The 26,277-nt window shown below is 51.9% G+C and overlaps 1 protein-coding gene across 4 annotated transcripts in view; it reads left to right on the forward strand.

The window, feature by feature from the left end:
* Positions 1 to 3,061: 3,061 nt before the first annotated feature.
* The window catches only part of DLG3 (discs large MAGUK scaffold protein 3), a 179,995-nt gene continuing 156,779 nt past the window's right edge, over positions 3,062 to 26,277 (forward strand). For all 4 annotated transcript variants that reach the window (XM_073358605.1, XM_073358606.1, XM_073358607.1 and 1 more), the window contains exons 1-3: positions 3,062 to 3,451; positions 6,541 to 6,672; positions 25,666 to 25,814. In XM_073358605.1, coding sequence (XP_073214706.1) covers positions 3,436 to 3,451; positions 6,541 to 6,672; positions 25,666 to 25,814 — 297 coding nt within the window. In that variant the 5' untranslated portion in view covers positions 3,062 to 3,435. The remainder of the gene's footprint in view (positions 3,452 to 6,540; positions 6,673 to 25,665; positions 25,815 to 26,277) is intronic.

The raw sequence follows: 26,277 nt of genomic DNA on the forward strand, positions 1-26,277 counted from the left end.
AAGTCTTTTAATAACAGAAACATTATGTTGGGGAAACACCACCAACAGGATTCATAACACAACCCATGAGCAACCCCCCCCCAAGCAAATTGGGGCATGTCCTTTCCCTTTGGTTCTTGAGTCCAGCAACCCAAAGTCCCAAAAGTCCAACGACCCAAAAGTCTCTGTCCCTGGTCAGGGCAGCCCCGGAGTTCAAAAGTTTATCTGCAGAGCTTTACCTCCCAACCTGGGTGGAGATTGGAGGGTGGGGGGGTTAAGGGGCACCTTACATGGTCCAAAGCTGATGGCCCCACCTCTCCATGGGGCTCCGCTCTGCCAGCCGCCCCATGGGCTGCTCTAGGCATCCAACAAACTGCTCTGCTCCACCAGCCGCTCTGCTCGCCATCCTGCAAACTGCTCCACCATAGATCTTCAGGCTCCCCCACTACTGAACACGACGCTCAGTGATTTCAGCTCTTAGTCAGTTCAGCTCTTTGGTGATTTCAGCTTGTAGTAGGGGAGCCTCAGTGCTGGGGCACCATTGGCCCAAAGTGAATTCAGCTCAGCAGCCTGGAACTAGACTCCGAATAGAATCAAAATTAGCTCTGACATTCCACCGTGGAGAGAGGAGGAAGTGCAATTAGCATGTGGGACCCATATCACCAAATATTAATACCTATCCCCAGCCTCTCTCAATTCAGAGTTTTGGAACCCATGTCCCTTGCCTAGCGAGTGCTACTTAGTTGATGGCGAGTCCCTCCATCATAACAAAAGGCCGAGTACAGTTCCACTGTCCTTGATTCACATAATTAGGATAATAACAATTTATTCTTCCTGCCCCAATAACAGAGACACTGGGGATCCCACAGTAGCCAAAGTGGCCATTTGGGCAGCTATGGCCTCATGCGAGGTGGGATGGGTGTGCCTATGCAAATGAGATCAGCCCCTGAAGTTCTTTTCCACAACTTGCCAGATGTGGTGGAGCTCATCCTGACTCTGCTTACATCAGCATGCGGAGTTGGGGCTGGAGCTGGGCCTTGGGCCTCTGCCTGAATCAACTGGCCTCTGGGAAGTGTGAGCACAAGAAGGGAAAGGAGGATTCCCCTGATAGCAAAATTTCTAGGGCCCCTGTCGAACTGCCCCCTTGCTCCAGGCATGGGAAGCTGGGTGACCTAGTAATAGCCCAGCTCCAGAGAAAATAGGTCTGAATTTAGCAGTGTGCAGAGGTACTGAGTGTGCACCTCAGAAGCTGAAGTTGTGAATGGGCTGGGCGCCAAAACACTTTCCAACCTGTGCAGGCAACTTTCCAGTTCGTCTGGGTTCGTGCTGTACTCCCTGTAAAATGCTCTCTCTGCACTGGGGAGGGTGCACAGGCCTAGGAGCTGGCTCTCATCCATCTCTTCTTGAGTGTATGAAGTTCTGATACCTTCTGTTTTCTATGTACTGCACCTTTCAATGTCTAAGCACCCTCTCTCTGGAGGAAGGTTGAGCAACCATCTTGTTCTCAGTTGCTGCAGCTTGGTACAGAGGAGAGGTGAACGCTATGAGGGACAGTGAGCAGAGGCAATAGTTGGGAGGGAGGGAACACACCTCCTTCCTAGATCCATCCTGGGCTCTCCTTCCTGCACCCCTAGGGCCACTGCCCAGGTCTGCTCTAAGAACCAGCATGCTTAGGAACCCCTGGCAGGCCTTGCTCTGCTGTACTCGAAGCTGCAGCTCTCGAATCCATTCCAGTCCAACTGCTGCCCTCCCCATAGCAGTGGGGTCCTGTATCTCAGCAGCCTAGCTTATGGAGTCTTATTGTCCCAGACTGCAGCCCTGCACTTTGGCAGCCCGCTCTCCCTGTGTGCCTCATGCTGGGCCACAGGCCTCCAGCTAAGAGTTGTGCTGATGGCACCCTTGAGTCTCCATCCCTGGCTTCCTGCTGTGCTGCCTTTTGAGTTCTCTCCATCCCCTTGAACTGAGTGTTAACCAGGCTGGATGTGGGAGATCATCACACTGTCCATCTTCCCCTCTCAGTTCTGCCTATAGATGCTGGAACTAGGGGCGCTGGGGGTTGGCCACATACCCTGGCTTGAAGTGGTTTCCATCATGTGCAGGGTTTACAGTTTGGTTCAATGGCTCTCAGCACCCACACTGCACACATTGTTCCAGCACCCCAGTTCTGCCCTCCCTTCACCCCTTGATCCTGACCCTCAGCCCTGGACTCCTCTGCCCAGAGCTCTGCCAGTGCCCCTCAGGCCTGACTCATGACCCCTTGTTATCCCAGCCGTGGGCTTCCCCTAGCTCTGCTAACGGCCCCCAACACGCACACACCCCCTTACCCTTAATTCCCAGGCCAGCTTGCACTAGTTGGGGTGAGGTCCAATTATGTGCCGTGGTTTTGGTGAAGTCCTGTTAGGGCAGAGGCCCCCAACCTGTGGGGCGCACTCCCCAGGAGGGCACAGAGGAATGTTAGGGGGGGAGCAGCTGGGGCCTGGGCAAGCCCCCACAGGGGGACGGGGTGGGAGTGCCACCCCACTCCGCTCCTGGCCTTGCCCCCAGCTCTTACCCCTGTCTGTGTCCCTCCCCTCGCAGAGCTGCAGCCCCACTCCCAGCCCTGGCTTGGGGGGCGGGGCATGGACAGGGGTAATGGGGGGGCACGAGGTAAAAAGTTTGGGGACCACAGCATGCGGGTGACCAGGGGGCAAGTGTGAAAAATTGTGACCCTTTTTTTCTGGGGGAGGGAGTTACAGGTGCCTGCGTATGCGACGCCCCTAATATTGGGGTGCCTGGTTCCCTAAGTCCCACGCCTGGCTGGACTGAGCCCCACCCCACTGACTGCAGGGCCTGGCTTCCCTCTCCTCTGGCAGCGCCGGGGTTAATGCCCGGCCCAGCCCAGCACCCACTTTAGGGCAAGCCCTGAAGGGCTGAGAGAGGCCGGCCAGGCTGGGCCGTGCGGGGCCAGGCCTGGGGGGCAGCGCCCAGCAGTGGCTGCAGGCCCCCCTTCCCTGCAGGCCAGGGCCCCCGGGCAGCCAGGCAGGCCAGCCCTCGCTCCATGGCTGGGCCCGCCCCTGAGCCCAGCCCAGCCCCCTCCACTCCACTCCACACACAGCCCGGGGCGACAGCAGGGAGCCTCGGCTCACCACTGCCCTGGCAGGCAGCGTTGGCCTGTGCCCGGCCCGAGGGGCTCAGCTGGGGCTGCCCCGGGGCACGGTCCCAGCACTGGCCAGGCTGGGGGGCAGCCGGGGGGAGAGGGCCAGGTCCCAGGCAGCAGGAGCCTTTGCGGCTGGAGCTGGGGAAGGAGGCAGCCAGGTCCTGGTATCGCTTTCCCGTGGCAGGGCCAGGCCCGGGGGTCCCAGCCGCTAGCCCCCTCCAGGGACCGGCCCGTGGGGCTGACATGAGGGCAGGCTCCTGGGGCCACAAGCACTGGAGGAAACCGCTGCAAAGGGACCTGCAGCCCTGCCCAGAGGAGAGATGATCAGTAGGCAAGGTAAGGACTGGAGGCCCGAGCCCTGGCCAGCCCACTGGGGCGAGGGCAGGAGACACTGGCCCTGGGGGTGGCGAGGGGGGCGTAGAGCTGCCAAGGGCCCAGAGCTGCCTTGGCAAGACCCCAGGCCCAGAGAGAAGGAGCTCTGATTAGACACCTGGCTGCGGCTTTGAGACTTCAGAGCCAGGCGCAAGTAAAGCCGGTTTCCCAGCTGCCCCGGGCTGGGCAGAGCTGGCTCCTTGTCCCCAGGACCCAAGAGCCGTGCGGGGGCCCAGCGACACCTCTGAGTGAGGATGGGCTCTGGCTGCCGAGCGGCTTTGCCCGGAGCGAACCCCACTGGGCTCCCAGAGCGTGGGCGAGTTCGGGTCACTGGCAGGTAGGAAACCGGAGGAGCTGCCCTGACTGGGGCTGGCGTAGCTGAGCCCTGCCCTGGGGTGCTCTGCCCTGGGGAGCCTCTGCAATTCCTCCTGCACTACTTGCAAGAGCGACCCCCTCCCCCTCCTCCTGGCCCCCAGTTCCTAGCTCCGCCCCAGCACCAGCGCGGGCGCAAAAGCTCCCTGGCTGCCCCGAGCCCCTGCGTGGGGCTAGCGCCCAGGGGCCCGCCGGGCTGCCAGGCCGCGCCTGGCCGGAAAAGGCCCAGAGGCCGCCCTAGGCGTGTCAGCCAGGACACCTCGGCCAGCCAGCCGTGGCGAGGCGCAGGCTGCAGTGGCCCACCGTGCTTGGACAGCCTCCGCGCGAGCGAGGCCCAGAGACCCTGGGCACGGACTGGGCCACGGGCGCTGGCCCTGGCAGGGTCCTGCTGGTCTCAGGGTGCTGAGGGCCTGAGCAGGCAGCTGTGCCTGGGGGTCAGCTGTGTGCTCACCCCCCTGGGCTGTGCCCCTGCTGCAGGCGGGAGCTCAGGCCTTTAGCCCTTCAATAGCGGGCGGGAGGCACCAGGGCCCCGGGCTCAGCTCTTCCGGGTCACTACTGCATCCACCAGGCCTCATGGGGCTGTCGTGTGAATGTTTCCCTGGAGTCGTTTTGTCTGCCGTCTAAGGGGGAACACCCTCTTCCTCTTCCACTCTGGGGACACGGCCCTCCCCTCCTCCTGGGCTGGTGTGGTGAGAGCCCCCCCCCCACCAATTTAGGCTGCGTTCGTTTTTGATTGTACGTGACCGCATGGGAGCGAGGTCAAAGTGGGACCCAGTTGTCACGGAAGAAGGCGATTCTGGGGCAGTTGCAGAGGTTCTGTTTTGTGGGATGCATCCCTCCCCACCAGCACCCACGTGGTGCCCGTTTGCCTGTGCAGGGTTCAGTGCACTCTATCTGTCACGCCCAGACAGTACCGGAGCCCCTTTCCGTGTAGCCTCGCAGGGGAGGGATGTGACTCAGAGTCCCCTGGGCTCATGCGCTTTCCACAGCCAAAGCAGCGTGAGTTTTGGTTCTCTGTCCACTCAGGGGGCAGACAGCCTCGTCACACTGGCCCTCGCTGGCTCCGCTGGTGTTAGTCTCAGCAGCCAGGCCAGGGAGTGAACAGGCTACAAAGACTGACCCTCTGGCCGGGGAAGGGTGAGCTGGGCAGAGTGGTGTGCCCAGGCTGAACTGGTTCTGTAGGCGGAGGGGTTTTAGGTTCCAGGGCTGGCAGGAGCCTGGAATCCCTTGCAAACCCAATAAATCCAGCTGGCATCCCAGGAGATCTCAGCCTCTCACCGGCTCTGGGAGGGGAAGGACTCTGTTTGCATTAAGGCTTATTCATGCTTCAATGCTTCCTCTTTCCCTTCTGGGGCCTGCAATACACCAGTGTAGGAAGGTGACACAGACAAAACCACCTTCCTTTTCCCGCCAATAGGAGAATGGGGGTGGGGGTGTTTCTGTCTCCCCGCGGGATCGCATCCCTGCAGAAATCCCCAGGCCCAGAGAATGGGAGCAGGGACCCCAGGTGCCCCGAGTCTAGGCTCTCAGGGACACAGATCCCCTTGTTCTGTGCTCTGTCCCCTGCTGTGAGCACTGGATGCCTCAGGACTAGCAAGGCAGATCAACCCTTTTACATGAGTTCCTAGGTCCAGAGATGTGCCCGGACCTCCCCCCTCACCTCCTCCCCCACACAGAAGTCCTTTGTTTTTCCTGCTGCCTCCAAACAAAGGGAAACATTTGCTGACAGGGATGGGACCAGCCCAAGGTCTGTGAGAAACCTTCTTGTTTGTGTGAGATCCGTTGCCCTGCTAGGACAAGGGGCTGCTGCAGAACTACAGGAGCTGGCCTGCGTCGGGCTATAAAGCTGGGCTGATGGCGCAAGGAACTCGTCCAGAGAAACATTCAGCTCTCCAGATGGAAATGGATCAGGCCCCTGCTATCCCTGCCCTTGGCTCCCCCATGGCCACCTCTGCCTAAGTGCCTCAATCCCGTCAGGCAGCTCAGAGCAGGCTCGGCCTCTGTCTGCCAAAGACCTGCTTGGGGAGCAGGGGGATGTCCAAACCCAGCCCCGCTGAGAGCCAGCCATGGCTTGGGGGGAGCCAGCAGGCAACACCCATTGTGCATAACTGCCCTAGCTTGTGGCTGCTCTCCCCTGCCAGTGAGTGGCCTCACATGGAGAGTGAGTCCCAGGATGCAATGCAGCCAGACACATTCACCCCCCCCCACACTCCTGTGGAGACGTGGGGTCCCAGCATGCAGTGCAGCTAGGGGCACCCCCAGGATTGCCCCTGTCGGCCTTAGGGCCAGATGCTGAGGGTTGGGGTTGCAGTGTAATTCCAGTGTGTTTGGGTTAGGTGGGTACAGTCTGTCCAGTCTCTTACCTTCGGGCTCAAAGGAATCAGACCCACAGAACCACAGGTTCCATAATTTGTGCCTGGCTTCAGCAGCAACCCTTCGTCTTTCACTGCCTGGTAAATCAGCGGTGCAGGGTCTGGTCCACTGTCAGTGGTGTGCCTGAGGGCTCCCTGATGGCAGGGATTGAATCTGCAGGGTGGCAGACCCCTTCCTGGTGTGGGTCCGGAGAAGGGCCAGGGAGCAGTGATGTGTGGTGACGTGCTATTCTGTATTGTTGTGGGTGATGCGATGTGTTACATGATGGTCTGATGAAGTCTGAGGGCTCTCCTGTGCTGTCTCCCCAGACACTCAACGAGCCGTGGCGATTCTGACCAGGTACCAAACCACTCTGAGGGCTCCAGAGGAGCAGCAGTTGAAGGCCTCTATTGGAAAGGTCTCGCACATCTTCCGAAGTGACCTCTTTCAGGCCCTGCTGGGTAAGCACCTTCCACCTAGTGAGCTGACTGCTGGCTTTGCACTGAACAGCCACTCGGTGGCTGACACACATGCGTAACCTGCCCCTCTCAGGGTGAGGATGTTGGGGACCCGGGCTCTGATCTCCTAGTGTCTGCGGCAGGAGCCCAACTCCTCGGGGGAGTGAGTTCTAAGGAACTTTCTGCAGCTCATGTGTCACTGTCTGGGGCCGGCGAGCCCTGGAACCGCCCTTTGTCTGCAGGAGTCAGAGACCTGAGCTCAGTACCCTCCTAATGTGGCTGTACAGTGGCACAGAACGATTCCATTCAAGCATGTGAAAGAGCTCAAAGCTTCAGCACAGCTGGAGCTGTTAAGTGGCTTAACCTGTGAGACAGTAACGGTAATAGTGAAAGGCAAAGCAGGTCACGCACAGGTCCTGTGGACTACGATTCCCAGAATGCTCCTTTCACTGACTGGTCTTAACCTTCTAATTGATGCCTCGGTCTTTCTTTTTCACTGCCGATTTGTAGGGCAATGTGGATTTTTTCACCCCAGGATGCCCAGGGCAGTGCGTGTTAAGGGGCCTTGAAGTTTTATAAAGCACTCCTTGCAGTGTTCAAACATGATGGTGTTTATGGCCCAGCACCTATGGAGCATGTGATGGAGTTTTATGCACCTTTCCCTCCCAGCCCTGACACACAAAGCCTGCTTGTGTTGGCATCGCTTCTCTCTATTCTTATTATCATCCCTTGGGGAGAAGTAGGTTTTTCTCCACTTGCTTCCTATTGAAGATAATATTTCACAGGGTTGGGAAAGCAGCTCCCAATGCAGCCCTGACTTTCAGGAACTCCGAACCTGGAGTATTTGCAAGGAACGATACGATGTGTTGAGGGAAAAGAACTATACACAAGAAATGGCTATAATAGGCAGCCCCATCTTGCAGGTCAGAGGACTCAGAATGCCTTCCCCTTCCTTGGATCTCAGCGCGGCACCCCCCTGGCATTACATCAGTGCAGCTGGAGTCTTATCAGAAACTAGACAAATACAATGAGAGAAACTCCCACCGATATCCTGTTGAATTTTTACACACACCGACTTCTTACTTTCATGCCCCTTTCCTGTTCACTTCCAATGAATTTTCTAGCAAACAAATTAATGGCCAGGACTGTTCCTGCAAATTTTGAAGCAAATTTTAAATGATTACTACAGACTATTCACACAAACTAAATTCTGAGCTCATGACTGGCAGAAACCTGATTTTAACAGTAACCCTTGGGGTGCACAAACCCTACCATGTGACTTATGTGTCCAATGAACATTAACACAACTCCAATTCTGAATGCTCCAATGAGCCAGAGACCAAAAGGTATCTGCAGGAATTCGTTTGCTAATAAGCTAGAATAATAAATATGTGTGTGAGAACCACCGTCTGTTTGTGGGCATCTAACTTAAATTAACTTGGCCTCTCTCTAAGATACTTGTATGGCCCCTATCACCCTAGTACCTGAGCTCCTCGTGATCTTTAATGCATGTCCCCTCACACACCTGGTGAGGCAGGAACTGCTAGCCTCCCCATGGTACAGAGGAGAATGGAGGCACACAGAAGCTAAGTGATCTGCCTAAGCCGAGGTCATATATGAAGTCTGCGGGAGAGCAGGGAATTGAACTAGGGTTTCTTGAGACACAGCCTAACACTCTAATTCCTGGGGCCTTCCTCCTGTCTTCCTAAATGAATGACTATGAATGGTTAATGATGGTGCATGTGAAGCTGGTGAGACAGGACGGGTATTTCTAGGACGCTGTCTCCTACCTCCTTTCCTGCTGTTTTCCGTGGAGATGGATGGACCCTCTGTTGGGCATGCCCAGGGACACACTGCTGCCTCATTCGCTCCCACTCCATGTGACTGCTTGGGCCCTGCAGGCACAGCATAGTCAGGTGCTTGTCAGCGCCCAGGTGCGGTGGCTCATGGGCTACTGTGTGGTGAGGATGTGGCTCCATTTGCTGAGTCATGTTGGCTCAGGCTATAGAGAAGAACAGGTGTTTTGAACAGAGAGAGAACACAGTGGCCAGTAATGTCTTTCCACCTCCCATTTCCAGGCCTGAGGAGTACACTTTGTTTGGATGGCATCTCTAACTGTATCCCACCAGACTGAAATCCAACCTGCCTATATTTCCGGGGTTCTCAAACTTCAGTGGACTGTGACCTCCTTCTGACAACAAAAATTACTACATGACCCCTGGACGGGGACTGAAGCCTGAGCCCACCCAAGCCCCTCCACCCCGGATGGGGGGGCCAAAGCCAGATGTGGGGCCTATAACCTGAAGCCCTCAGGATTCAGCCCTGGGCAGTGGGGCTTGGGCTTCAGCTTCGTCCTCAGCTCCAGGCCTGAGCAAGGCTAACACCAGGCCTGGCAATCCCATTAAAACAGGGTCGTGACCCACAGTTTGAGAACCACTGCTATAGATGATTCTCACCTCCTCCTTCAGAAGGGGCTAGGGAAATCGCTCCCTGCTGCTGTCTTTTCCTCTGATAAACTGATCCTCGTCAAGAGGCTTTCTGCTTGGGCAGGGATCTCTGCTAAGACTATTGTGGCTTGCTCAGTGGGGACACATGGTAGTTTTCTGGGCATTAAAAAGAAGAGTTAGCTGTTTGATACCACATGTATAACCATCTAAGAAGAGTGTTCTGTTTTCATAGACTCATAGATTCCAAGGCGAAAAGGGACCATTGTGATCATCTAGTCTGACCTACTGCATAACATAGGTCACAGAACTGTCCCGTAATAATTCTTAGAGCAGAGCTTTGAGAAAAATATCCAATCTTGGGGTAAAAATTGTCAGTGATGGAGAATCCACCATGATCTTTGGTAAATTGTTCCAATATTTAATTACTCTCACTGTTAAAAATTTGCACCTGATTTCCAGTCTGAATTTGTCTAGCTTCACCTTCCAGCCATTGGATCATACTATATCTTTTTCTGCTAGATTGAAGAGCCCATTATTAAATATTTGTTCCTAAGTAGGTACTTATAGACTGTAATCAAGTCACCCCTTAACCTTCTGTTTGTTAAGCTAAATAGATTGAGATCCTTGAGTATAGACTACACTATAAGGCATGTTTTCTAATTCTTTACTCACCCTTATGGCTCTTCTCTGAACTGTGGCCGATTTATCAACATCATTTTGAATTGTGGTCACCACACCTGGACACAGTATTCCAGCAGTGGTCGCACCAATGCCAAATACAGAGGTAAAATAACCTCTCTACCCCTGTTTATGCATCCCAGGATTGCATTAGCTCTTTTGGGCACAGCGTCACATGTTCAGCTGATTATCTACCATGACCCCGACATCTTGTTTTTCAGAGTCACTGCTTCCCAGGGTGGAGTCCCTCATCCTGTGAGTAGGGTCCACATCCTTTGTTCCTAGTTGTATACATTTACATTTTCTTATGATAAACAATCTGTTCCACCTTGTATTTGGCTGTGACACTCTGAGTACATTTCCCAGACCTAAAGAAGAGCTTTGTGTAGCTCGAAAGCTTGTCCCTCTCACCAACAGAAGTTGGTCCACACACCTTGTCCCCCTAATATCCTGGGACCAACACAGGTACAACACTGCATACAACAATATGGTAATTTTATATCGTTCTAGTTGGGTAATCAAAATGTTCTTTGGGGGGAGGGATAGCTCAGTGGTTTGAGCATTGGCCTGCTAAACCCAGGGTTGTGAGTTCAATCCTTGAGGGGGCCATTTGGGATCTGGAGCAAAAATTGGGGATTGGTCCTGCTTTGAGGAGGGGGTTGGACTAGATGACCTCCTGAGGTCCCTTCCAACCCTGATATTCTATGATTCTATGTTGTGTGGTACCAAGTCAAACACTTTAGAGAAGGCTAAGGACATTACATCAACACTATTACCTTTATCAACCAAACTAGTAATCTCATCAAAAAAAGATACCAGGTTAGTTTGGCAGGATCTATTTTCCATAAACCCATGCTAATTTGCATTAATTACATTACCCTCCCCTTTAATTCTTTATTCAGCAAGTCCCATATCAGCCACTCCATTCTCTTGCCCAGGATTGGTGTCAGGCTGGTAGGCCTATAATTGCCTGGGTCATCCCATCTGGCACCACATTCGCTTTCTTCCAGTCTATTCCAGTCTATTTCTTCCAGATAATTTTACTATTTCTGTCTAGAAATAGACCAACACCATTGTCAGATTCTTTTTGTTCATAATACATTTTTAAAAATTCTGAGTGTCCTTAACTGTGCTGCCCATAGATTTCTCCTTGTGTCCCTTTTGCTTTCCTTATCAATTTTCTTCCATTCCTAACACATGTCATTTATATTCATAACTATCAATTTCCCCCTTCTTTCATTTGTTAGTATTTTTTTTATAGCTGCATGCACTTCCCCTCCAAACCAGGTCTTTTTTTGAACCAGTACAGCCTTCTGCTTGATTGTGGCTTTTGAGGCATCTAGTAAGGTGTCCTTAAATTATTTCCAATTATCTTTCATATTTTTCTGAACAAATTCTTCCTCACGGCCAATTTGGCTCATAATTATTTTCAGCTTTGTGAAACTGGACCTTTAAACTGCCAAGTGTATATCTTACTCGTCTAAATTTTATTCTGCTTGCACATTATAAATGTGATCAAGTTATGATCACTTGTACCCAAGCTACCATTAATTTTAGTTCTGTATGGAGCCAGCAGTGGGAACAACAAATATATAATAATTTTGTGGATTACATAAAAATGAGGCCATTTAAAAATGTAACACCTTGGTAAAGGATTTTTTTAAAAAACAGAAATAATTTGACATCTTGAACCCAGAGGCTGCTCTGCTTTGTGTCGTACCAGATCAGGATAAATTCTGGGCAGGAACTAGTTATGATTGGCTCTTAAGATACAAAAATATAAAGACAATACCAGGGAACTATTTACAGCAGAAATAATCTTCAGTGAGACACAGGAGCTCCCTATCTGAACTCTTCCCCTTGGATTCCACCTGCCAGATGCCTAGAGACTCCAGACCTCAAGGGAAATGTGCAGCAATTCCAAAGTGTCTTTAGAGGTCTCTTAAAGGGATGTCTGATTCCCCAGTCCCTTGAAAAGAGAAGAAATGCCCCTACTCTGCTGTTCCCCCAGACCTCAGAGATGTGTCTCAGGCTTGTATGAAATCTTCTGAGTAAACTGTAAAAAGAAAAGGAGTACTTGTTTTCTTTTTGCGAATACAGACTAACACGGCTGTTACTCTGAAACCTGAGTAAACTGTGGTACAAGTGAGAGCTCAAAAGCATCCGGTTAGCTCTGACCAGGTGGTGAGAGCCTGGAGGATCCATCTATCCATTCTCAGAAAAACCTGTCATGGTAATTAATGCCAACCAGTTCTCTTTCAGGCATTTCTGAGATTCACCTCACCATATTACCTAGGCAGTTCGCATCTTTGTCACACATAGCTGCACCCAGAACCTGTTTCCCACACAGCAATCCAACAGAGGGTCTTCTCCTTAGTCTCTCCTCTCCTGCCCCACTAACTCCTTGCATTCTGCCCCTCTTTCCTTTTCTGCCAGGTTCCAGGAGCTCTGTCTTCCCTCCCTGGGAGACAGGAGCTATGAATGATTGTCCTGGGAACAATGACAGGGCTGTTCCATGGCTTTGGAGAGGAATGCAGGGGCTTCCTCCTCCTCAGCAAAGGGAGGGGAGCAGAACATGCTGCAGCAGGTCAGGGGGCACCGTGGTGTCAGCAGGAGGTGTAAAGATAAACTGGTTGGTGGTGTTTTGTTCGCGCAGGAGTGGCGTTCAGCTATATTCCTGTGTAGTCTGGCTCAAAACAGGGGGAGAGGCTGAGAGTCCAGCAGGGAGGCCCTGGCGAATTAGCTGGAATTTCCATATCAAATACATTTGAAATCCACAATGTTTGTTCACGAGCCAGGTTTCCAGAGTCCTCTCTGAGGGTCTAGCTGGTTTGGAATAAAACTAAATCCAGTGATGGGTCACTGAGTCCCTGTGAGCAGGAGTGGAGCTCCTACAGTCGACAGACAAACCATATGACACGCAGGTGTATGTGTGGAGATGCTGCTACTCAATACGTTGCCCAGGGCAGCTTCGCTGTGTACCTTCTTCTCCACTCCATGTATTCGTTTTATCCACCAGCCATTGTCTCATCACATGCATAAATTATAGGCTCTTTCAGTCTGGGACTGTCGTCCTACTACAGGTGTGAACAGTGCCTTGAAAATTGGGGTCCTGAGCCCCAGCCAGGGGACCTAGGGGCTAGCACAGTAGAAAGTCTAAATACAAAGTGACTCGGCGAGGGTTCGTGATAACATGAACCTGTGAAAATGGGGCTCAGGCTGTAGCAGCCTGGGTAGAATCCGGCTTTATTGGCCGTGGTGGTGGCAGCAGCCAGTGGGGCTGTGTACTCTGGGAGAGACGAGGCAGTTTCAGTCCCAGTCGATTTTCCGTCTCTCTGGTCACTTTCCCGTTGGGGTGGTGTTTCTCCAGCTTGGAACCCAACGTGTGCGTAAATCCGTGGGGTTGGCAGTGAGCTATCCCAAGGGAGGAGTGGCATTATTCTTTGTTTGGTTAGTGCCCAGGCAGCTTGGCAGCCCCACTTGGCTGGGCTCTGCGCAGCCTCACAGAAGGGCACCTGCCCTGGCTCAGACAGTGCTGGGCTGAGGAGTTGGTCTGTCACTTTGCATGCTTTCAGGAATGTGGTGGCTGCTTTCTTTAGGCCTCGTGTGTGCCCTGTGGGGGACCCAAAAGCATGTGTCTGTCCTCAGAACTGGGGCACTCACACTCCTGCAGGACCTGGGTGGCACCTGCCTTCCTCTGCTAGTGCATCCCAGCGAACAGGCCTTCTGCTCAGGGATTGTGTGGGTCGCTACCGAGCTAGGACGGGGTTGCTTGCTTTGGGGAGTGACTGGTGGGGGCTGAGTTGTGTCCGGCTCTGTGCCAGGAACAGCCTGTGCTTGGCTGAGAGTCACTGTGGGAGAGGGCGGTTATTTCCGGACAGAGTGCTGCTCGGGAATGCATGAGCCCTGGGCTCAGGCACAAAAGAAATGGCTTGGCCATGAGCAGGGAAAACAGGATTTGCTGCCTCTTGCCTCCTGGCCTTTTTCTTAATGTGTTTGAGGCCTTTGCCTGCTGGTGAGCCAAGTTTGTGATTTGTAGTGAAATTGCCCAGGGAAAGTTCAGGCACTCAGGGACCTAGGGGACCATGGGAACAGCCACAAATAATGAGATTTTGGCCCCTGCTTCAGGAGTCTCATGATGATTCAAAAACTGCAGCCTGTATGTGATTTTGTGTGGGGAGGAAGGGGCTGCCCCACAGTACCATGTAGTATAGGGGGAGGTGTACTAAACTGCTAGCCCAGAGGCCATACATTCCCGACCTAGCTCTTCTCCTAGCTGCTGTTCATAGTGCTGTAACATTCACAATCCTTAGTAGGAGGCAGGGTCTCAGTCCTGGGGGGATAACTATTATTCACCAGTTTTACAAAGCAGGTAGTTGTACTTGCACATGGTCACTTTAGGCAGAACTGGGAACAGAAATCAGGTTTCTAACATCCTTGGTGCCACCTTGCCATATAGCCTCACAGAAGGATCGTGCTAAATTAGGTGCTTGTGTACTCTACGCTACAAGAGTGGCTCTGTGTCACTCTAGACTGTTGTGGTTTATGACTCTGTTAACGCTTGCAACCCAAGCACTGGGACCCTCCGAGCTCGCAGGGTCCTAGAGCCCGCGGTCCAGCCTGAGCCCAAACATCTACACTGCAGTTAAACAGCCCCTTAGCCTGAGCCTCGCGAGCCTGAGTCCAATGGCACGGGCCAGCCACCGGTATCTAATTGCAGTCTAGACGTACCCTTAGAGAGCTGCTTTAGCTCATCAGCAGAAGCTCATGCTTTTATGTTCAGAGATCCCAGGTTCAGTCCCTGCAGACAATCCAAAGAAAGGCTTGGTCACATTTGGCTGTGATGTTTGTAACCTTAGTCCATAATTTGCTCCCAGAGCCAGGAAGAAGAACCAAGAATGCTAGTGCTCAGTTTCACAGTGCTGTCTCACAAATACTTGTGTAACCCACTGGCATGTGCATGCCGGCTCCCTGTTTGGACTGACTTGCACAGAGGATAGCGGTTTCTTAGGCCCGGTCTACACTAGGAGCTTAGGTTGGTATAGGGGTGTCGCTCAGGGATATGAAAAATCCAGCCCCCTGAGCACCACAGTTAAACTGACCGAGCCCCAGTGTAGACAGCACTAGTCCACAGAAGAATTCTCCTGTCAACCTGGCTGCCTACACAAAGAGAGAATCCCTCCTGTCAGCGTAGGCACTGTCTTCGCTGAAATTCAACAGCCTTCGCCGTGGGGCAGCATTGTAAGTGCAGAGTTATTGGTGAAGCAGAAAAGGTCTGTACTCTCCCCCCGCAAACAAATACCTCTGTGTGCCAAAGTTAGCATAGGGGCCCTAGAGATACTGTGGGAGTATTTTACTCTGCACAGGGTTGGATGTAGAAGTGAAACTGGGTGTGCCAATTGTTTGCTTGTTGCCTTTCTATTAGCTGTGTGTAGCTAAGGGAGAGCTGTCCCTCTAGGAACAGGCTGTGGCAGGCTGGGTATGTTTGAGGCTCAGGGGGGGCCTGTGGGAAACATTGCCTGTGTGTCTGAGCTCCAGGAAGGTAAGAACTTGATTGAATAACCTCATCTTTCCAAACAGCCGCTTCATTCCCGGAGGTGCAGCATCGGTGCTCCTGGGAGACTGGCAGCCTCAGAGCATTGCGAATGTGCTAGGGTGTCTTTCACCTGTTTATCACAGGTTTGAATTTTGTCCGGCTCAGCAGAGATTAAAAGTCGTTCCCAGGCAATGACTGGTGGGTGGACCCGAGAGGGAATTAGTTTGGTCCCTGTTCCAGTTCCCATGTCACAAGCTGGCTACCAGGCTTTGCATTCGACTGTAAGCTGCAGGGGGCAGGGAGGGTCTCTGATGTGTGTTTGTGCAGCGTCTAACAGAGCCCTGATATCAGCTGGGGCCTCTGGCAAGAGCTTCTGTAGCAGGGACCACAGTGCCTTACTCACTTCCATCTGGCCGAGCCAGCAGCACTGTACTTGTTTCACACACAGAGAACAGGGGAGTGCAAAAATTAGAAGACAGCCCCAAAAGCCCAATCTCATCTACTAAAAGTCTCGTTCTGTTTGGTCCCATCTCATGATGTTTGAATGTTTGGGGCTAGTGATCCTGAGGCCACTCAGCCTCCTGCCAGTGGCTGCGTGAGCAGCCTGATTCCAGGCCTCTCTTGGGAATTGGCCTCTCGGATGTTCCCAGCAGAGGCTGTGCAGGAAGCAGCCCCGACAGCTCATTCGTGGGCTGGTTGCTGAGCTGCAGCCTGCAAGGCCCACAGGACACACGTGGTCACTGAGACTCCAGTGTCGGTGGAGCAGTTAGTGCTGGAGGACTTGCTGGGCTTCCTGGAAGCCTGATCACTTCATTACTGCAGGCCCTACCCCAGTGGTGGCAATCTGCAGATTCCCCTTCCACACCTGGCGCACTGACCCTGCTTCCTGCTGGGTGCCCTCTGCTCCCCTTGTACGTCCCGTGTGCTGCACGTGGTCCCTATGAAATCATCGGAAACCAGCCAGAGCCACCGCATGCTGCCCTGCAACACTGCAGATGCTGCTGAGGATTAGTGCCTTATGAAGCCCTTGTCTTCCTCTCCGGCAAGACCACTGCTGTGGATTTGCTGGTGTCCTGTCTCCTCGGAAACTGACACCAGCTCCTGCTACTGCTGTAAGCGCTGATGAATGGGAGGATGAGTCTCTCCCAGGATAACCTGACCTCTGCTGGGCTGTGAGACGGTCTGGCTTGGGTAGTGGGTGGGTGTGCTGGATACAGCCACCTCTCAGCAACGGGCACAGTACAAAGAGTACGCCAGAGGGCACACCCGCAGAGCGTGGTGTTCATGGAACAGAAGTCTCTGTGTGTGTCTCAGTATCTGAGCCTCTGCAGGATTCTTGCTTGAAAACCAGCTAGTCTGATCAGGAGTTTTTCAGTGATCCTTATGGAGTACTGGGTGGCCTCCTTGCAGTCCGTTGCTGCTAGGCACCGTTCGCAGATACAAACCTGCCTTGGAGGGACACTGCCCTGTGGTGTCACAGGGCAAAAGGTGTTGGGGGGGCTGGTCCTGGGCTCCCCCTTCCTTCCTCAGGCTGCTTCCATTGTCACCCAGGCTCCTTTCCCCCCTGCCCCTCCCTTTGCCTGACTTTTCTCTCTTGCATGAGCACATCCAACATGTGTCCACACCATCAATCCAGGTGTATTCAAAGTGTGGGCAGGATCATAGAAGTGTCGGGCTGGAAGGGACCTAGAGAAGTCATCTAGTCCAGCCCCTGTGCTGAGGCAGGACCATGTAAACCTGAACTAGCCCGGACAGGTGTGTGTCCAACCTGGTCTTACAAACCTCCAATGATGGGAATCCCACGACCTCCTTGGGAAGCCTGTTCCCGAGCTTAACTATCCTTCTAGTTAGAAAGATTTTCCTAACATCTAACCTAAATTTCCCTTGCTGCAGATTAAGCCCATTACTTCTTGTCCTGTCTTCAGTGGATGTGGAGAACAGTTGATCACCCTCCTCTTTCTAACCGCCCTTCACATACTGGAAGGCTGTGATCGGGTCCCTCCCAGTCTGCTTCTCTCAAGACGAATCATGCCCCGTTTTATTAGCCTTTCCTCCCCTTTGATCATTTTTGTTGCTTTACTCTGGACTCTCTCAATTTTGTCCACATCTTTCCTATAGTGTGACGCTCGGAATTGGACACAGCACTCCAGCTGAGGCCTCACCAGTGATGAGTAGAGTGGGACAATTCCCTCCCAGGTCTTCCATACGAAACTCCTGTTAATACACCCCAGAATGATAATCAGCCTTTTTCGTAACTGCATCGCACTGTTGACTCCTATTCTATTTGTGACCCACTATAACCCCCAGATCCTTTTCTGCTGCACTACCGCATAGCAGGCTATTCCCCATTTTGAAGCTGTGCATTTGATATTTCCTTCCTAAGTGAAGTATTTTGGACTTGTCTTTATTGAATTTCATCTTGTTGAATTCAGACCAATTCTCCAATTTGTTAAATTCATTTTGAATTCTAATCGTAAGAACATAAGAACGGCCACACTGGGTCAGACCAAAGTCCATCTAGCCCAGTATCCTGTCTTCCGACAGTGGCCAGTGCTTTGACTGTCTCTGGGAACTGATGGGCAGAATCCCCTGGGAGCATAACATGAGGGGAAAAGGAGTCCAGGAGAGCTGGCTGTATTTTAAAGAATCCTTATTGAGGTTGCAGGAACAAACCATCCCAATGTGTAGAAGGAATAGTAAATATGGCAGGCGACCAGCTTGGTTTAACAGTGAAATCCTTGCTGATCTTAAACACAAAAAAGAAGCTTACAAGAAGTGGAAGATTGGACAAATGACCAGGGAGGAGTGTAAAAATATTGCTCAGGCGTGCAGGAGTGAAATCAGGAAAGCCAAATCACACTTGGAGTTGCAGCTAGCAAAAGATGTTAAGAGTAACAAGAAGGGTTTCTTCAGGTATGTTAGCAACAAGAAGAAAGTCAAGGAAAGTGTGGGCCCCTTACAGAATGAGGGAGGCAACCTAGTGACAGAGGATGTGGAAAAAGCTAATGTACTCAATGCTTTTTTTGCCTCTGTCTTCATGAACAAGGTCAGCTCCCAGACTGCTGCACTGGGCAGCACAGCCTGGGGAGGAGGTGACCAGCCCTCTGTGGAGAAAGAAGTGGTTCAGAGCAATTTAGAAAAGCTGGACGAGCACAAGTCCCTGGGGCCGGATGTGCGGCATCCGAGAGTGCTAAAGGAGTTGGCGGATGTGATTGCAGAGCCATTGGCCATTATCTTTGAAAACTCATGGTGATCGGGGGAGGTCCCGGAAGACTGGGAAAAGGCTAATGTAGTGCCCATCTTTAAAAAAGGGAAGAAGGAGGATCCGGGGAACTACAGGCCAATCAGCCTCACCTCAGTCCCTGGAAAAATCATGGAGCATGTCCTCAAGGAATCAATTCTGAAGCACTAAGAGGAGAAGAACGTGATCAGGAGCAGTCAGCATGGATTCACCAAGGGCAAGTCATGTCTGACTAATCTAATTGCCTTCTATGACAAGATAACTGGCTCTGTGGATGAGGGGAAAGCAGTGGATGTGTTATTCCTTGACTTTAGCAAAGCTTTTGATACGGTCTCCCACAGTATTCTTGCCAGCAAGTTAAAGAAGTATGGGCTGGATGAATGGACTATAAGGTGGATAGAAAGCTGGCTAGATCATTGGGCTCAATGGGTAGCGATCAATGGCTCCATGTCTAGTTGGCAGCCGGTATCAAGTAGAGTGCCCCAAGGGTTGGTCCTGGGGCTGGTTCTGTTCAATATCTTCATTAATGATCTGGAGAATGGCGTGGACTGCACCCTTAGCAAGTTTGCAGATGACACTAAACTGGGAGGAGAGGTAGATATGCTGGAGGGTAGGGATAGGGTACAGAGGGCCCTAGACAAATTAGAGGATTGGGCCAAAAGAAATCTGATGAGGTTCAACAAGGACAAGTGCAGAGTCCTGCACTTAGGACGGAAGAATCCCATGCACCGCTACAGACTAGGGACTGAATGGCTCAGCAGCAGTTCTGCAGAAAAGGGCCTAGGGGTTACAGTGGGATATGAGTCAACAGTGTGCCCTTGTTGCCAAGAAGGCTAACGGCATTTTGGGCTGTATAAGTAGGGGCATTGCCAGCAGATCGAGGGACATGATCGTTCCCCTGTATTCGACATCGATGAGGCTTTATCTGGAGTACTGTGTCCAGTTTTGGGCCCCACACTACAAGAAGAATGTGGAAAAATTGGAAAGAGTCTAGCGGAGGGCAACGAAAATGATTGGGGGCTGGAGCACATGACTTATGAGGAGAGGCTGAGGGAACTGGGATTGTTTAGTCTGCAGAAGAGAAGAATGAGGGGGGGATTTGATAGCTGCTTTCAACTACCTGCAGGGGATTCCAAAGAGAATGGCTCTAGACTGTTCTCAGTGGTAGCAGGTGACAGAACGAGGAGCAATGGTCTCAAGTTGCAGTGGTGGAGGTTTAGGTTGGATGTTTGGAAAAACTTTTTCACTAGGAGGGTGGTGAAGCACTGGAATGGGTTACCTAGGGAGGTGGTGGAATCTCCTTCCTTAGAGGGTTTCAAGGTCAGGCTTGACAAAGCCCTGGCTGGGATGATTTAGTTGGGGATCGGTCCTGCTTTGAGCAGGGGGTTGGACTAGAAGACCTCCTGAGGTCCCTTCCAACCCTGATATTCTATGATTCTATGATTCCTTAAGTACCCAAGGATGAATTTCATCAGCTCCTGCTCACTTGAATACATCCAATTTATCTAACTATTCTTTAACTTGTTCTTTCCCTACTTTGGCTTGCGTTCCTTCCCCCTTGTTGTTAATATTAATTGTGTTGAGTATCTGGTCACCATTAACCTTTTTAATGAAGACTGAATCAAAATAGGATTAAACACCTTAGCCTCCTTGATGTCATCAGATATCCTTCCTCACTAAATAGAGGACCTACACTTTCCTTCATTTTTCTCTTGCTCTGATGCATTTAATGCACTCTTATTGCTTTTATGTCCCTTGTTAGGTGTGACTCATTTTTTGCTTTAGCCTTTCTGATTTTGTCCCTGCAGGCTTGTGCTATTTTTTTTTTACTCCTCCCTAGCAATTTGTCCATGTTTCCAGTTTTTGTAGGATTCCTTTTGATTTTCAGATCATTAAAGAGCTCCTGATGGAGCCTTACTAGTCTTCCCATCTTTCCTTTGCATTGGGATGGTTTGCAGTTGTGCCTTTAATATTGTCTACTTGAGAAACTGCCAGTTCTCCTGAACTCCTTTTCCCTTAAGTTTTCTTCTCATGAGAGCTTACCTACCAGTTCTTGGAGTCTGTTAAAGGATTAGCTGACCTAGCTTTATTCGAGCTACCACGGGTAACAATAGGCGGGAAGGTGTGGTAGCATGGTCCAGTGACCCACATACATTCACAGAGTCCTCAGTGGGCTTGTACGTGCGTGGCTAGCTTGCACCAACACCTGCACTGCCATGAGCTCACTACCACTGCGGCTTGTGCCGGCCAGACTAAAGCTCATGCAGATATACCTACCTGTGGAGACAACACACCTTAATCCACAGTGCAGATGCCCCACAGACTGAAGGTGAGGGCAAGGAAGTGTGGGCTGGGCAGTGAAAGCGAGTGAGGGGCAGAGAGTGGCAGAGCGAATACGATAGCGAATACAGGTATGGAATGAATGAGGGTGAGTCAGTCTGTGGTGGGGAAGGAGAGGGGGCGAGTGACCAGCAAGTGGGATTAGCAAGGGCCCAGTAAGGGGGGTGAGGCTTGGCTCATAGGTTTCAAACTCAAGTCATTTGTGCTACACCCAGGGAAGAAGCTGGAGGGAGCTTCGGTCTTAGGGCATCAGGCGCCAGAGAAGGGCCAGCCTGGGAGGCTTGGCTGATGTGGGGCTGAGAGGAAACCACATCCTCTGTTAGAATGTGCCCTGGACATTTCACTCCCTGAAAACGGGCCTGTGGCTGAAAGGAGCTGTTGTGTCTTCTGTGAAGGCTGGAAAATCTAAGCAGGGGGGAGCAGAGACAGAGCTGCTGCAGGCATTCCCGAGGCAACACCCCGACGAGCAGGCAGTCACATAATGGACAAAGCCTTCCCCTTTCACCCTCCGGGGCTGGAGTCCTGTTGGAAATACCCATGAGCTGTCACGGCAGCAAACTGGCTGGGGTGGCGAGGCAGCCAAAGGTCCTGTGCTAAGAGCAGGAGCTGATCCAGCTCTCTGCCACTCCTCCGGGGAAGGCTGCCACCCAGAAAATTAACTCCTTTTTGACCCCTATCCCATCCCCTTCCAATTCATGCAGCAAACTTCCTGCCACTGAGAGTCCCCGTAGTACCCCAAGGGGAGCAGGGCATGGGCGTGCCGTGCTGAAAGGGATCTGTGTATCGCCCCCAAATGTTCACATGCCAGGGGGAGGGGATAGTGCACCCCAGCCTGGGGCTGGGGCATCAGTGTCCGTTTCCCTAGGGATGAGAGCATCTGCTGTACAGTGTCACTTTCTTAGCAGGCTGGTGGCCTTATGCTGCTGATCCAAGGATTCCAAAGCCCTTCACAGGCTCATGGAAGAATGCTTCTCTGACCACAGCCACCGCTGGGGTGGAACACGCCAGAGGGTAACAGCTTCCCAAAATGGCCTGCTATGATAATGAACGTAGCATCAGTGCTGCAGGCAGGAATCCCCAGTTTTAAAGTGCTGCACCTGTGTAATCTGAGGGGATGGGAAAGATGTCTATTCTGAGCAAGTCTCGCATCATGTAATTAAAAACTGGATGCTTTCTGGGGCATGGATTGTCATTTTCTATATGTTTGTACAGCATCTGGCATGCTGGGCGCTCAGCCTCTTGGCCTCTAGACACTACCGTAGTATAACTGTTAAATAATAATATTCACATGACCTATCTACCCCAGGGAGAAAGATTAGGGACAAATTCTGATCTCTATTATCCCACGTAAATCCCTAGTGACTCTTAGTAACTTCAGTGGAGTTACTCTGGATTTACACCAATGTCACGGTACAGAATTTGGCCCTTAAAGTTGAACATGCAACCTGAACCATGGTATTTCCTGTCTTGTACAGCTATAACATTCTCTTACGGTTGTTTTTGTGTAATAATTCTGTGTAACCAAACATATGGGAGAAACAAACGTGTGCAGTTCCCGATGCCCATGAGAAATTAGTGAATTAAACCACGACGCTGTGCACATCCCCTAACCGAGACACTTGTGATGCTGCTGTAACCTGCCTTCTTCTCTGCCCTGCCCTTCCCTACTGTTTCTTACTTCCATCTACTGCATCCTGTCTAAAGTGAGTCCCTGATCCTGCAAATGGCTACATGGATTCAGGGGTTCTCTTGCACAGATCCACTGCTCTGGGGCAGGAACCTTCGTATTTGCTCTGGGAAGTGCCTCACGGACTTGTGAGTGCTGAAAAATCAGACCCCCAGGCTCCGTTCCACTAGTATGCCAGGAGAGCTCAGCTGCACTGACCTAGATCCAGAGACTGGGTTTTTGGTGACACACTGGGGAGAAGGATTTTTTTTTTATCCTATTTTCATAAAGTTTAGCACATTCCAGGCAGCTGCTGAGAATAACTGAACAGGGAGCAGCCAGTGCTCCTCTGTTACATAATGATTATTGTTATAACAGAGGACTAGATGTTTTCTCACTAAAACAAAAGTCCTGTTTGTGTTGCTTAGTAATGACTGGTTACTAGGATCGCATGTCTGAGCTAACTGGGCTTCTTGGGTGGCTGACTGCTTTCTGGGCCCTTTTAGGGTATGTGGCATATATACCGGTGGAGCTGCTGGAGTCCATGAAGGATGAGTCCCAGGCTCCCCTTACACCCTGTGTTGTTAGCTGCCCCCCTTTCTCTTCTGGATGCTTACAGCCAGATTCTGTACTGCACTTTTCAGGAGATAACGCACATAGGCCATGACCCAGGAAGGTGCAGTGGGGTCCGGGGAGGGAAGGTGGGTTTAAGAACATGAGAACAGCCATACTGGGTCAGACCAAAGGCCCCAAAGGAATGAACAGAACAGGTAATCATCAAGTGATCCATCCCCTGTCACTCATTCCCAGCTTCTGGCAAACATCCTGACACCATCCCTGCCCATCCTGACTAACAGCCATTGATGGGCCTATGCTCCATGAATTTATCTAGTTCTTTTTTGAAGTTATAGTCTTGGCCTTCACAGCATCCTCTGGCAAGGAGTTCCACAGGTTGACTGTGCATTGTGTGAAGAAATACTTCCTTTTGTTTGTTTTAAACCTGCTGCCCATTAATTTCATTTGGTGGCCCCTCGTTCTTGTGTTATGAGAAGGAGTAAATAACACTTCCTTATTTACTTTCTCCACACCAGTCCTGATTTTATAGACCTCTATCATGTCCCCCCTTAGTCATCTCTTTTCCAAGGTGAAAAGTCCAAGTCTTATTAATCTGTCCTCATACGGAAGCTGTTCCATACCCCTAATCATTTTCGTTGCCCTTTTCTGTCCTTTCCAATTCTAATATATCTTTTTTTGAGATGGGGCGACCACATCTGCACGCAGTATTCAAGATGTGGGCGTACCATGGATTTATATAGAGGCAGCTTACATAGAGGCCACTTCTGTACCTTCTAGATGCTGGGCTGTTCGGAGGGCTGGCATGGGTCCCAGCATACATTACAGCCCCTCTGCAGGCTGCGTGAATTCATGGCATTTCCCAGGCCAGTGGGCTGCCACCAGAGCAGGAGATCACAGCATGTCCCACCCAACATCCTCTGATCCTGAAGGATGCCCAGGAGAATGGAGTACGGCAGCCTTCAGCAGCCCTGCACTGGGAGAACTCTGTTGCTCTAGTACAAAAGGGCTTTTTCCTGCTTCTTAAAAACTTCCCTAATGAGCCGCTCCCAGAGCCACGCAGGGTGGCCGAATGGGGGCAACCGTGAAAGCATGTCCCTGTGTGGCTGTGTGATGCTGCAGAGCAGAGCCTGGGGGAAACCCCTATCTGTGTAATTCCTCATGCCTCTTCCCTGGGAGGGGGAGACTTGCCACATGGGTCTGCAGTATGGGAGTGAGCTTTGTTTCTCCTCGGTTGATATCTCCAGCTGTCATTGATTGGGAAGGACAGAGAGCACCTCTTTCCTGGTGCCTTGTGTCGGTGTTTCTTTTTTGGCTCCTGCGCAATCTGTCTCTCACTATGGCTTCTGTGAGTCCCTGGATGGTTCCATCCCTTGCTGGCCACCTCTCCCACTCATTCCCTTTTATTGAACACACTGACATGACTATAAGATATCTCCGTCCGCAGATTCACAACCTGAAGGCAGAGGTGAAAGTAAGCCGGTCTGGTCCGGTCCGGCATACCGGTAAGAAAGCCGGGACACAGCCGACCATACTGGCAGGGCCGCTGTTGAGGGTGGGGGGGTGCAAAAGGGGCAGCTGCCCCAGGGCCCGGCAATTGTCACTGGAGCCACGGGCGGCATGGGCCAGGCAGTGCTGAAGGGATGGCTGGGGGAGTCTGGCCCCAGACCCGCCCCTTCTGCCTGAGGCCCTGCCCCTTCCAGGGGCCCAGAGCCACCCCCACACCTTGCCCAGGACCCCAGCTGCCCTGCGTACCGGGAGCAGCAGGCTGGAGTAGCCTGGACACGGGCTGTGGAAGGAAGGCCACGCAGCAGGCAGCCCGAGAGCCAGGCTTGGAAGCAACGCGTTGCCTCTCGTTGGCTGGGGGCTCCGTAGCAGAAGCAGGAGGATACCGGGCGGCAGCCAGCAAGCAGGACGTGGGGGTGGTGGGAGGCTGGTGTGGGTGGGCCCCAATGAGACGTGGTGGTTACCCTGACACAGTTCTACTGCAGTGCCCCTCGGTGCTGAATTCAGAACGACTGGTGCTGTTTGCATTGGAACTGTCAGTCATTGTGTCTGGGGCAGTCACACCTTTTCATTTCCTGCCAGTCCCAGGTAATGAATCATCTGTTACTTACTAGAGATGCTTAAGAGTTTGTAGGACCCTCCGAGGGCTAGCACCCGAAGAGCCTGGGGTGGGGGGCGAGGGGAAACCATGTCCAGCATGTGCCACTGAGCTCATAGTACATGTTAGTTCCTTGTAGACGCCTGGTAGCCTGCAGAAGCACTGCATTCACAGCGAGAGCCCGCAGTGGAGTGAGTGGTATATAGCATAGAATGGCTGTTCTGTGGGAGACAGAGGAATCCCGTACCAGTTATCAAGGCAGAAGTTTATCTGCACCAAGTCTCACAGCCATTAAACATGGAGGGAATGCAGAGAGAGTGGAGGTGTGTCTGTGTTTCACTGGGCAGGGCCCTCTCAATTGTTCAGTTTGGAGTCCCCACGTCTATGGATGTTTCTCATACTGTTTTGCAGATATTCAGGAGTTCTATAAGCTGAGCTTACTTTCTGCACACCCGCAGCATCAGATCCCAGATCCAGCCGCCAGTACATCTAAGAATGAGCATGATGCTGGAGAGCTGGGCTCTCCTGGTAGCCCTGGAGATCCCCAACGTACTCTGGAGGTAAGAAGGGTGACTCCTGCTTTCTGTGCTATGCTGCATGAAAACCCCAATTCTCCCCACTTTGTCCCATCTCAGTTACATAGATACCAGTCAAGTGAGGGGAAAAAGAAGATTCTCTGGGCAAACTAACAACCCTGTAACGGTGCAGCACATGGATGTGTCCCCTCGACACAGGCCAGTAAGCTATTTTCAGCACAGGCATAGGGGTAGTGGATGCCGGCACTTTTATTCTGTTCAATACACATTCTTAGCCCATCCTCACTGTGGTGTCTGAGCACCTTCCAGCAACACATCAAGCGATGTGAGTAGCATCTGCTGTGTGTAGCTTGTCCTCTCTCCCATCCTCTCTTCCCCTTGCACATGACATGGAAGGTTTGGGATGGTGGGAGTTCATTTCATAGTCTTGGGTCAGCTCACGAGGAAGCTCTGTCTCCTGCACGGACAACATTTATCCTGATGGTAG

Source organism: Lepidochelys kempii, chromosome 9 (assembly GCF_965140265.1).
Source record: "Lepidochelys kempii isolate rLepKem1 chromosome 9, rLepKem1.hap2, whole genome shotgun sequence".
NCBI lineage: Eukaryota > Metazoa > Chordata > Testudines > Cheloniidae > Lepidochelys > Lepidochelys kempii.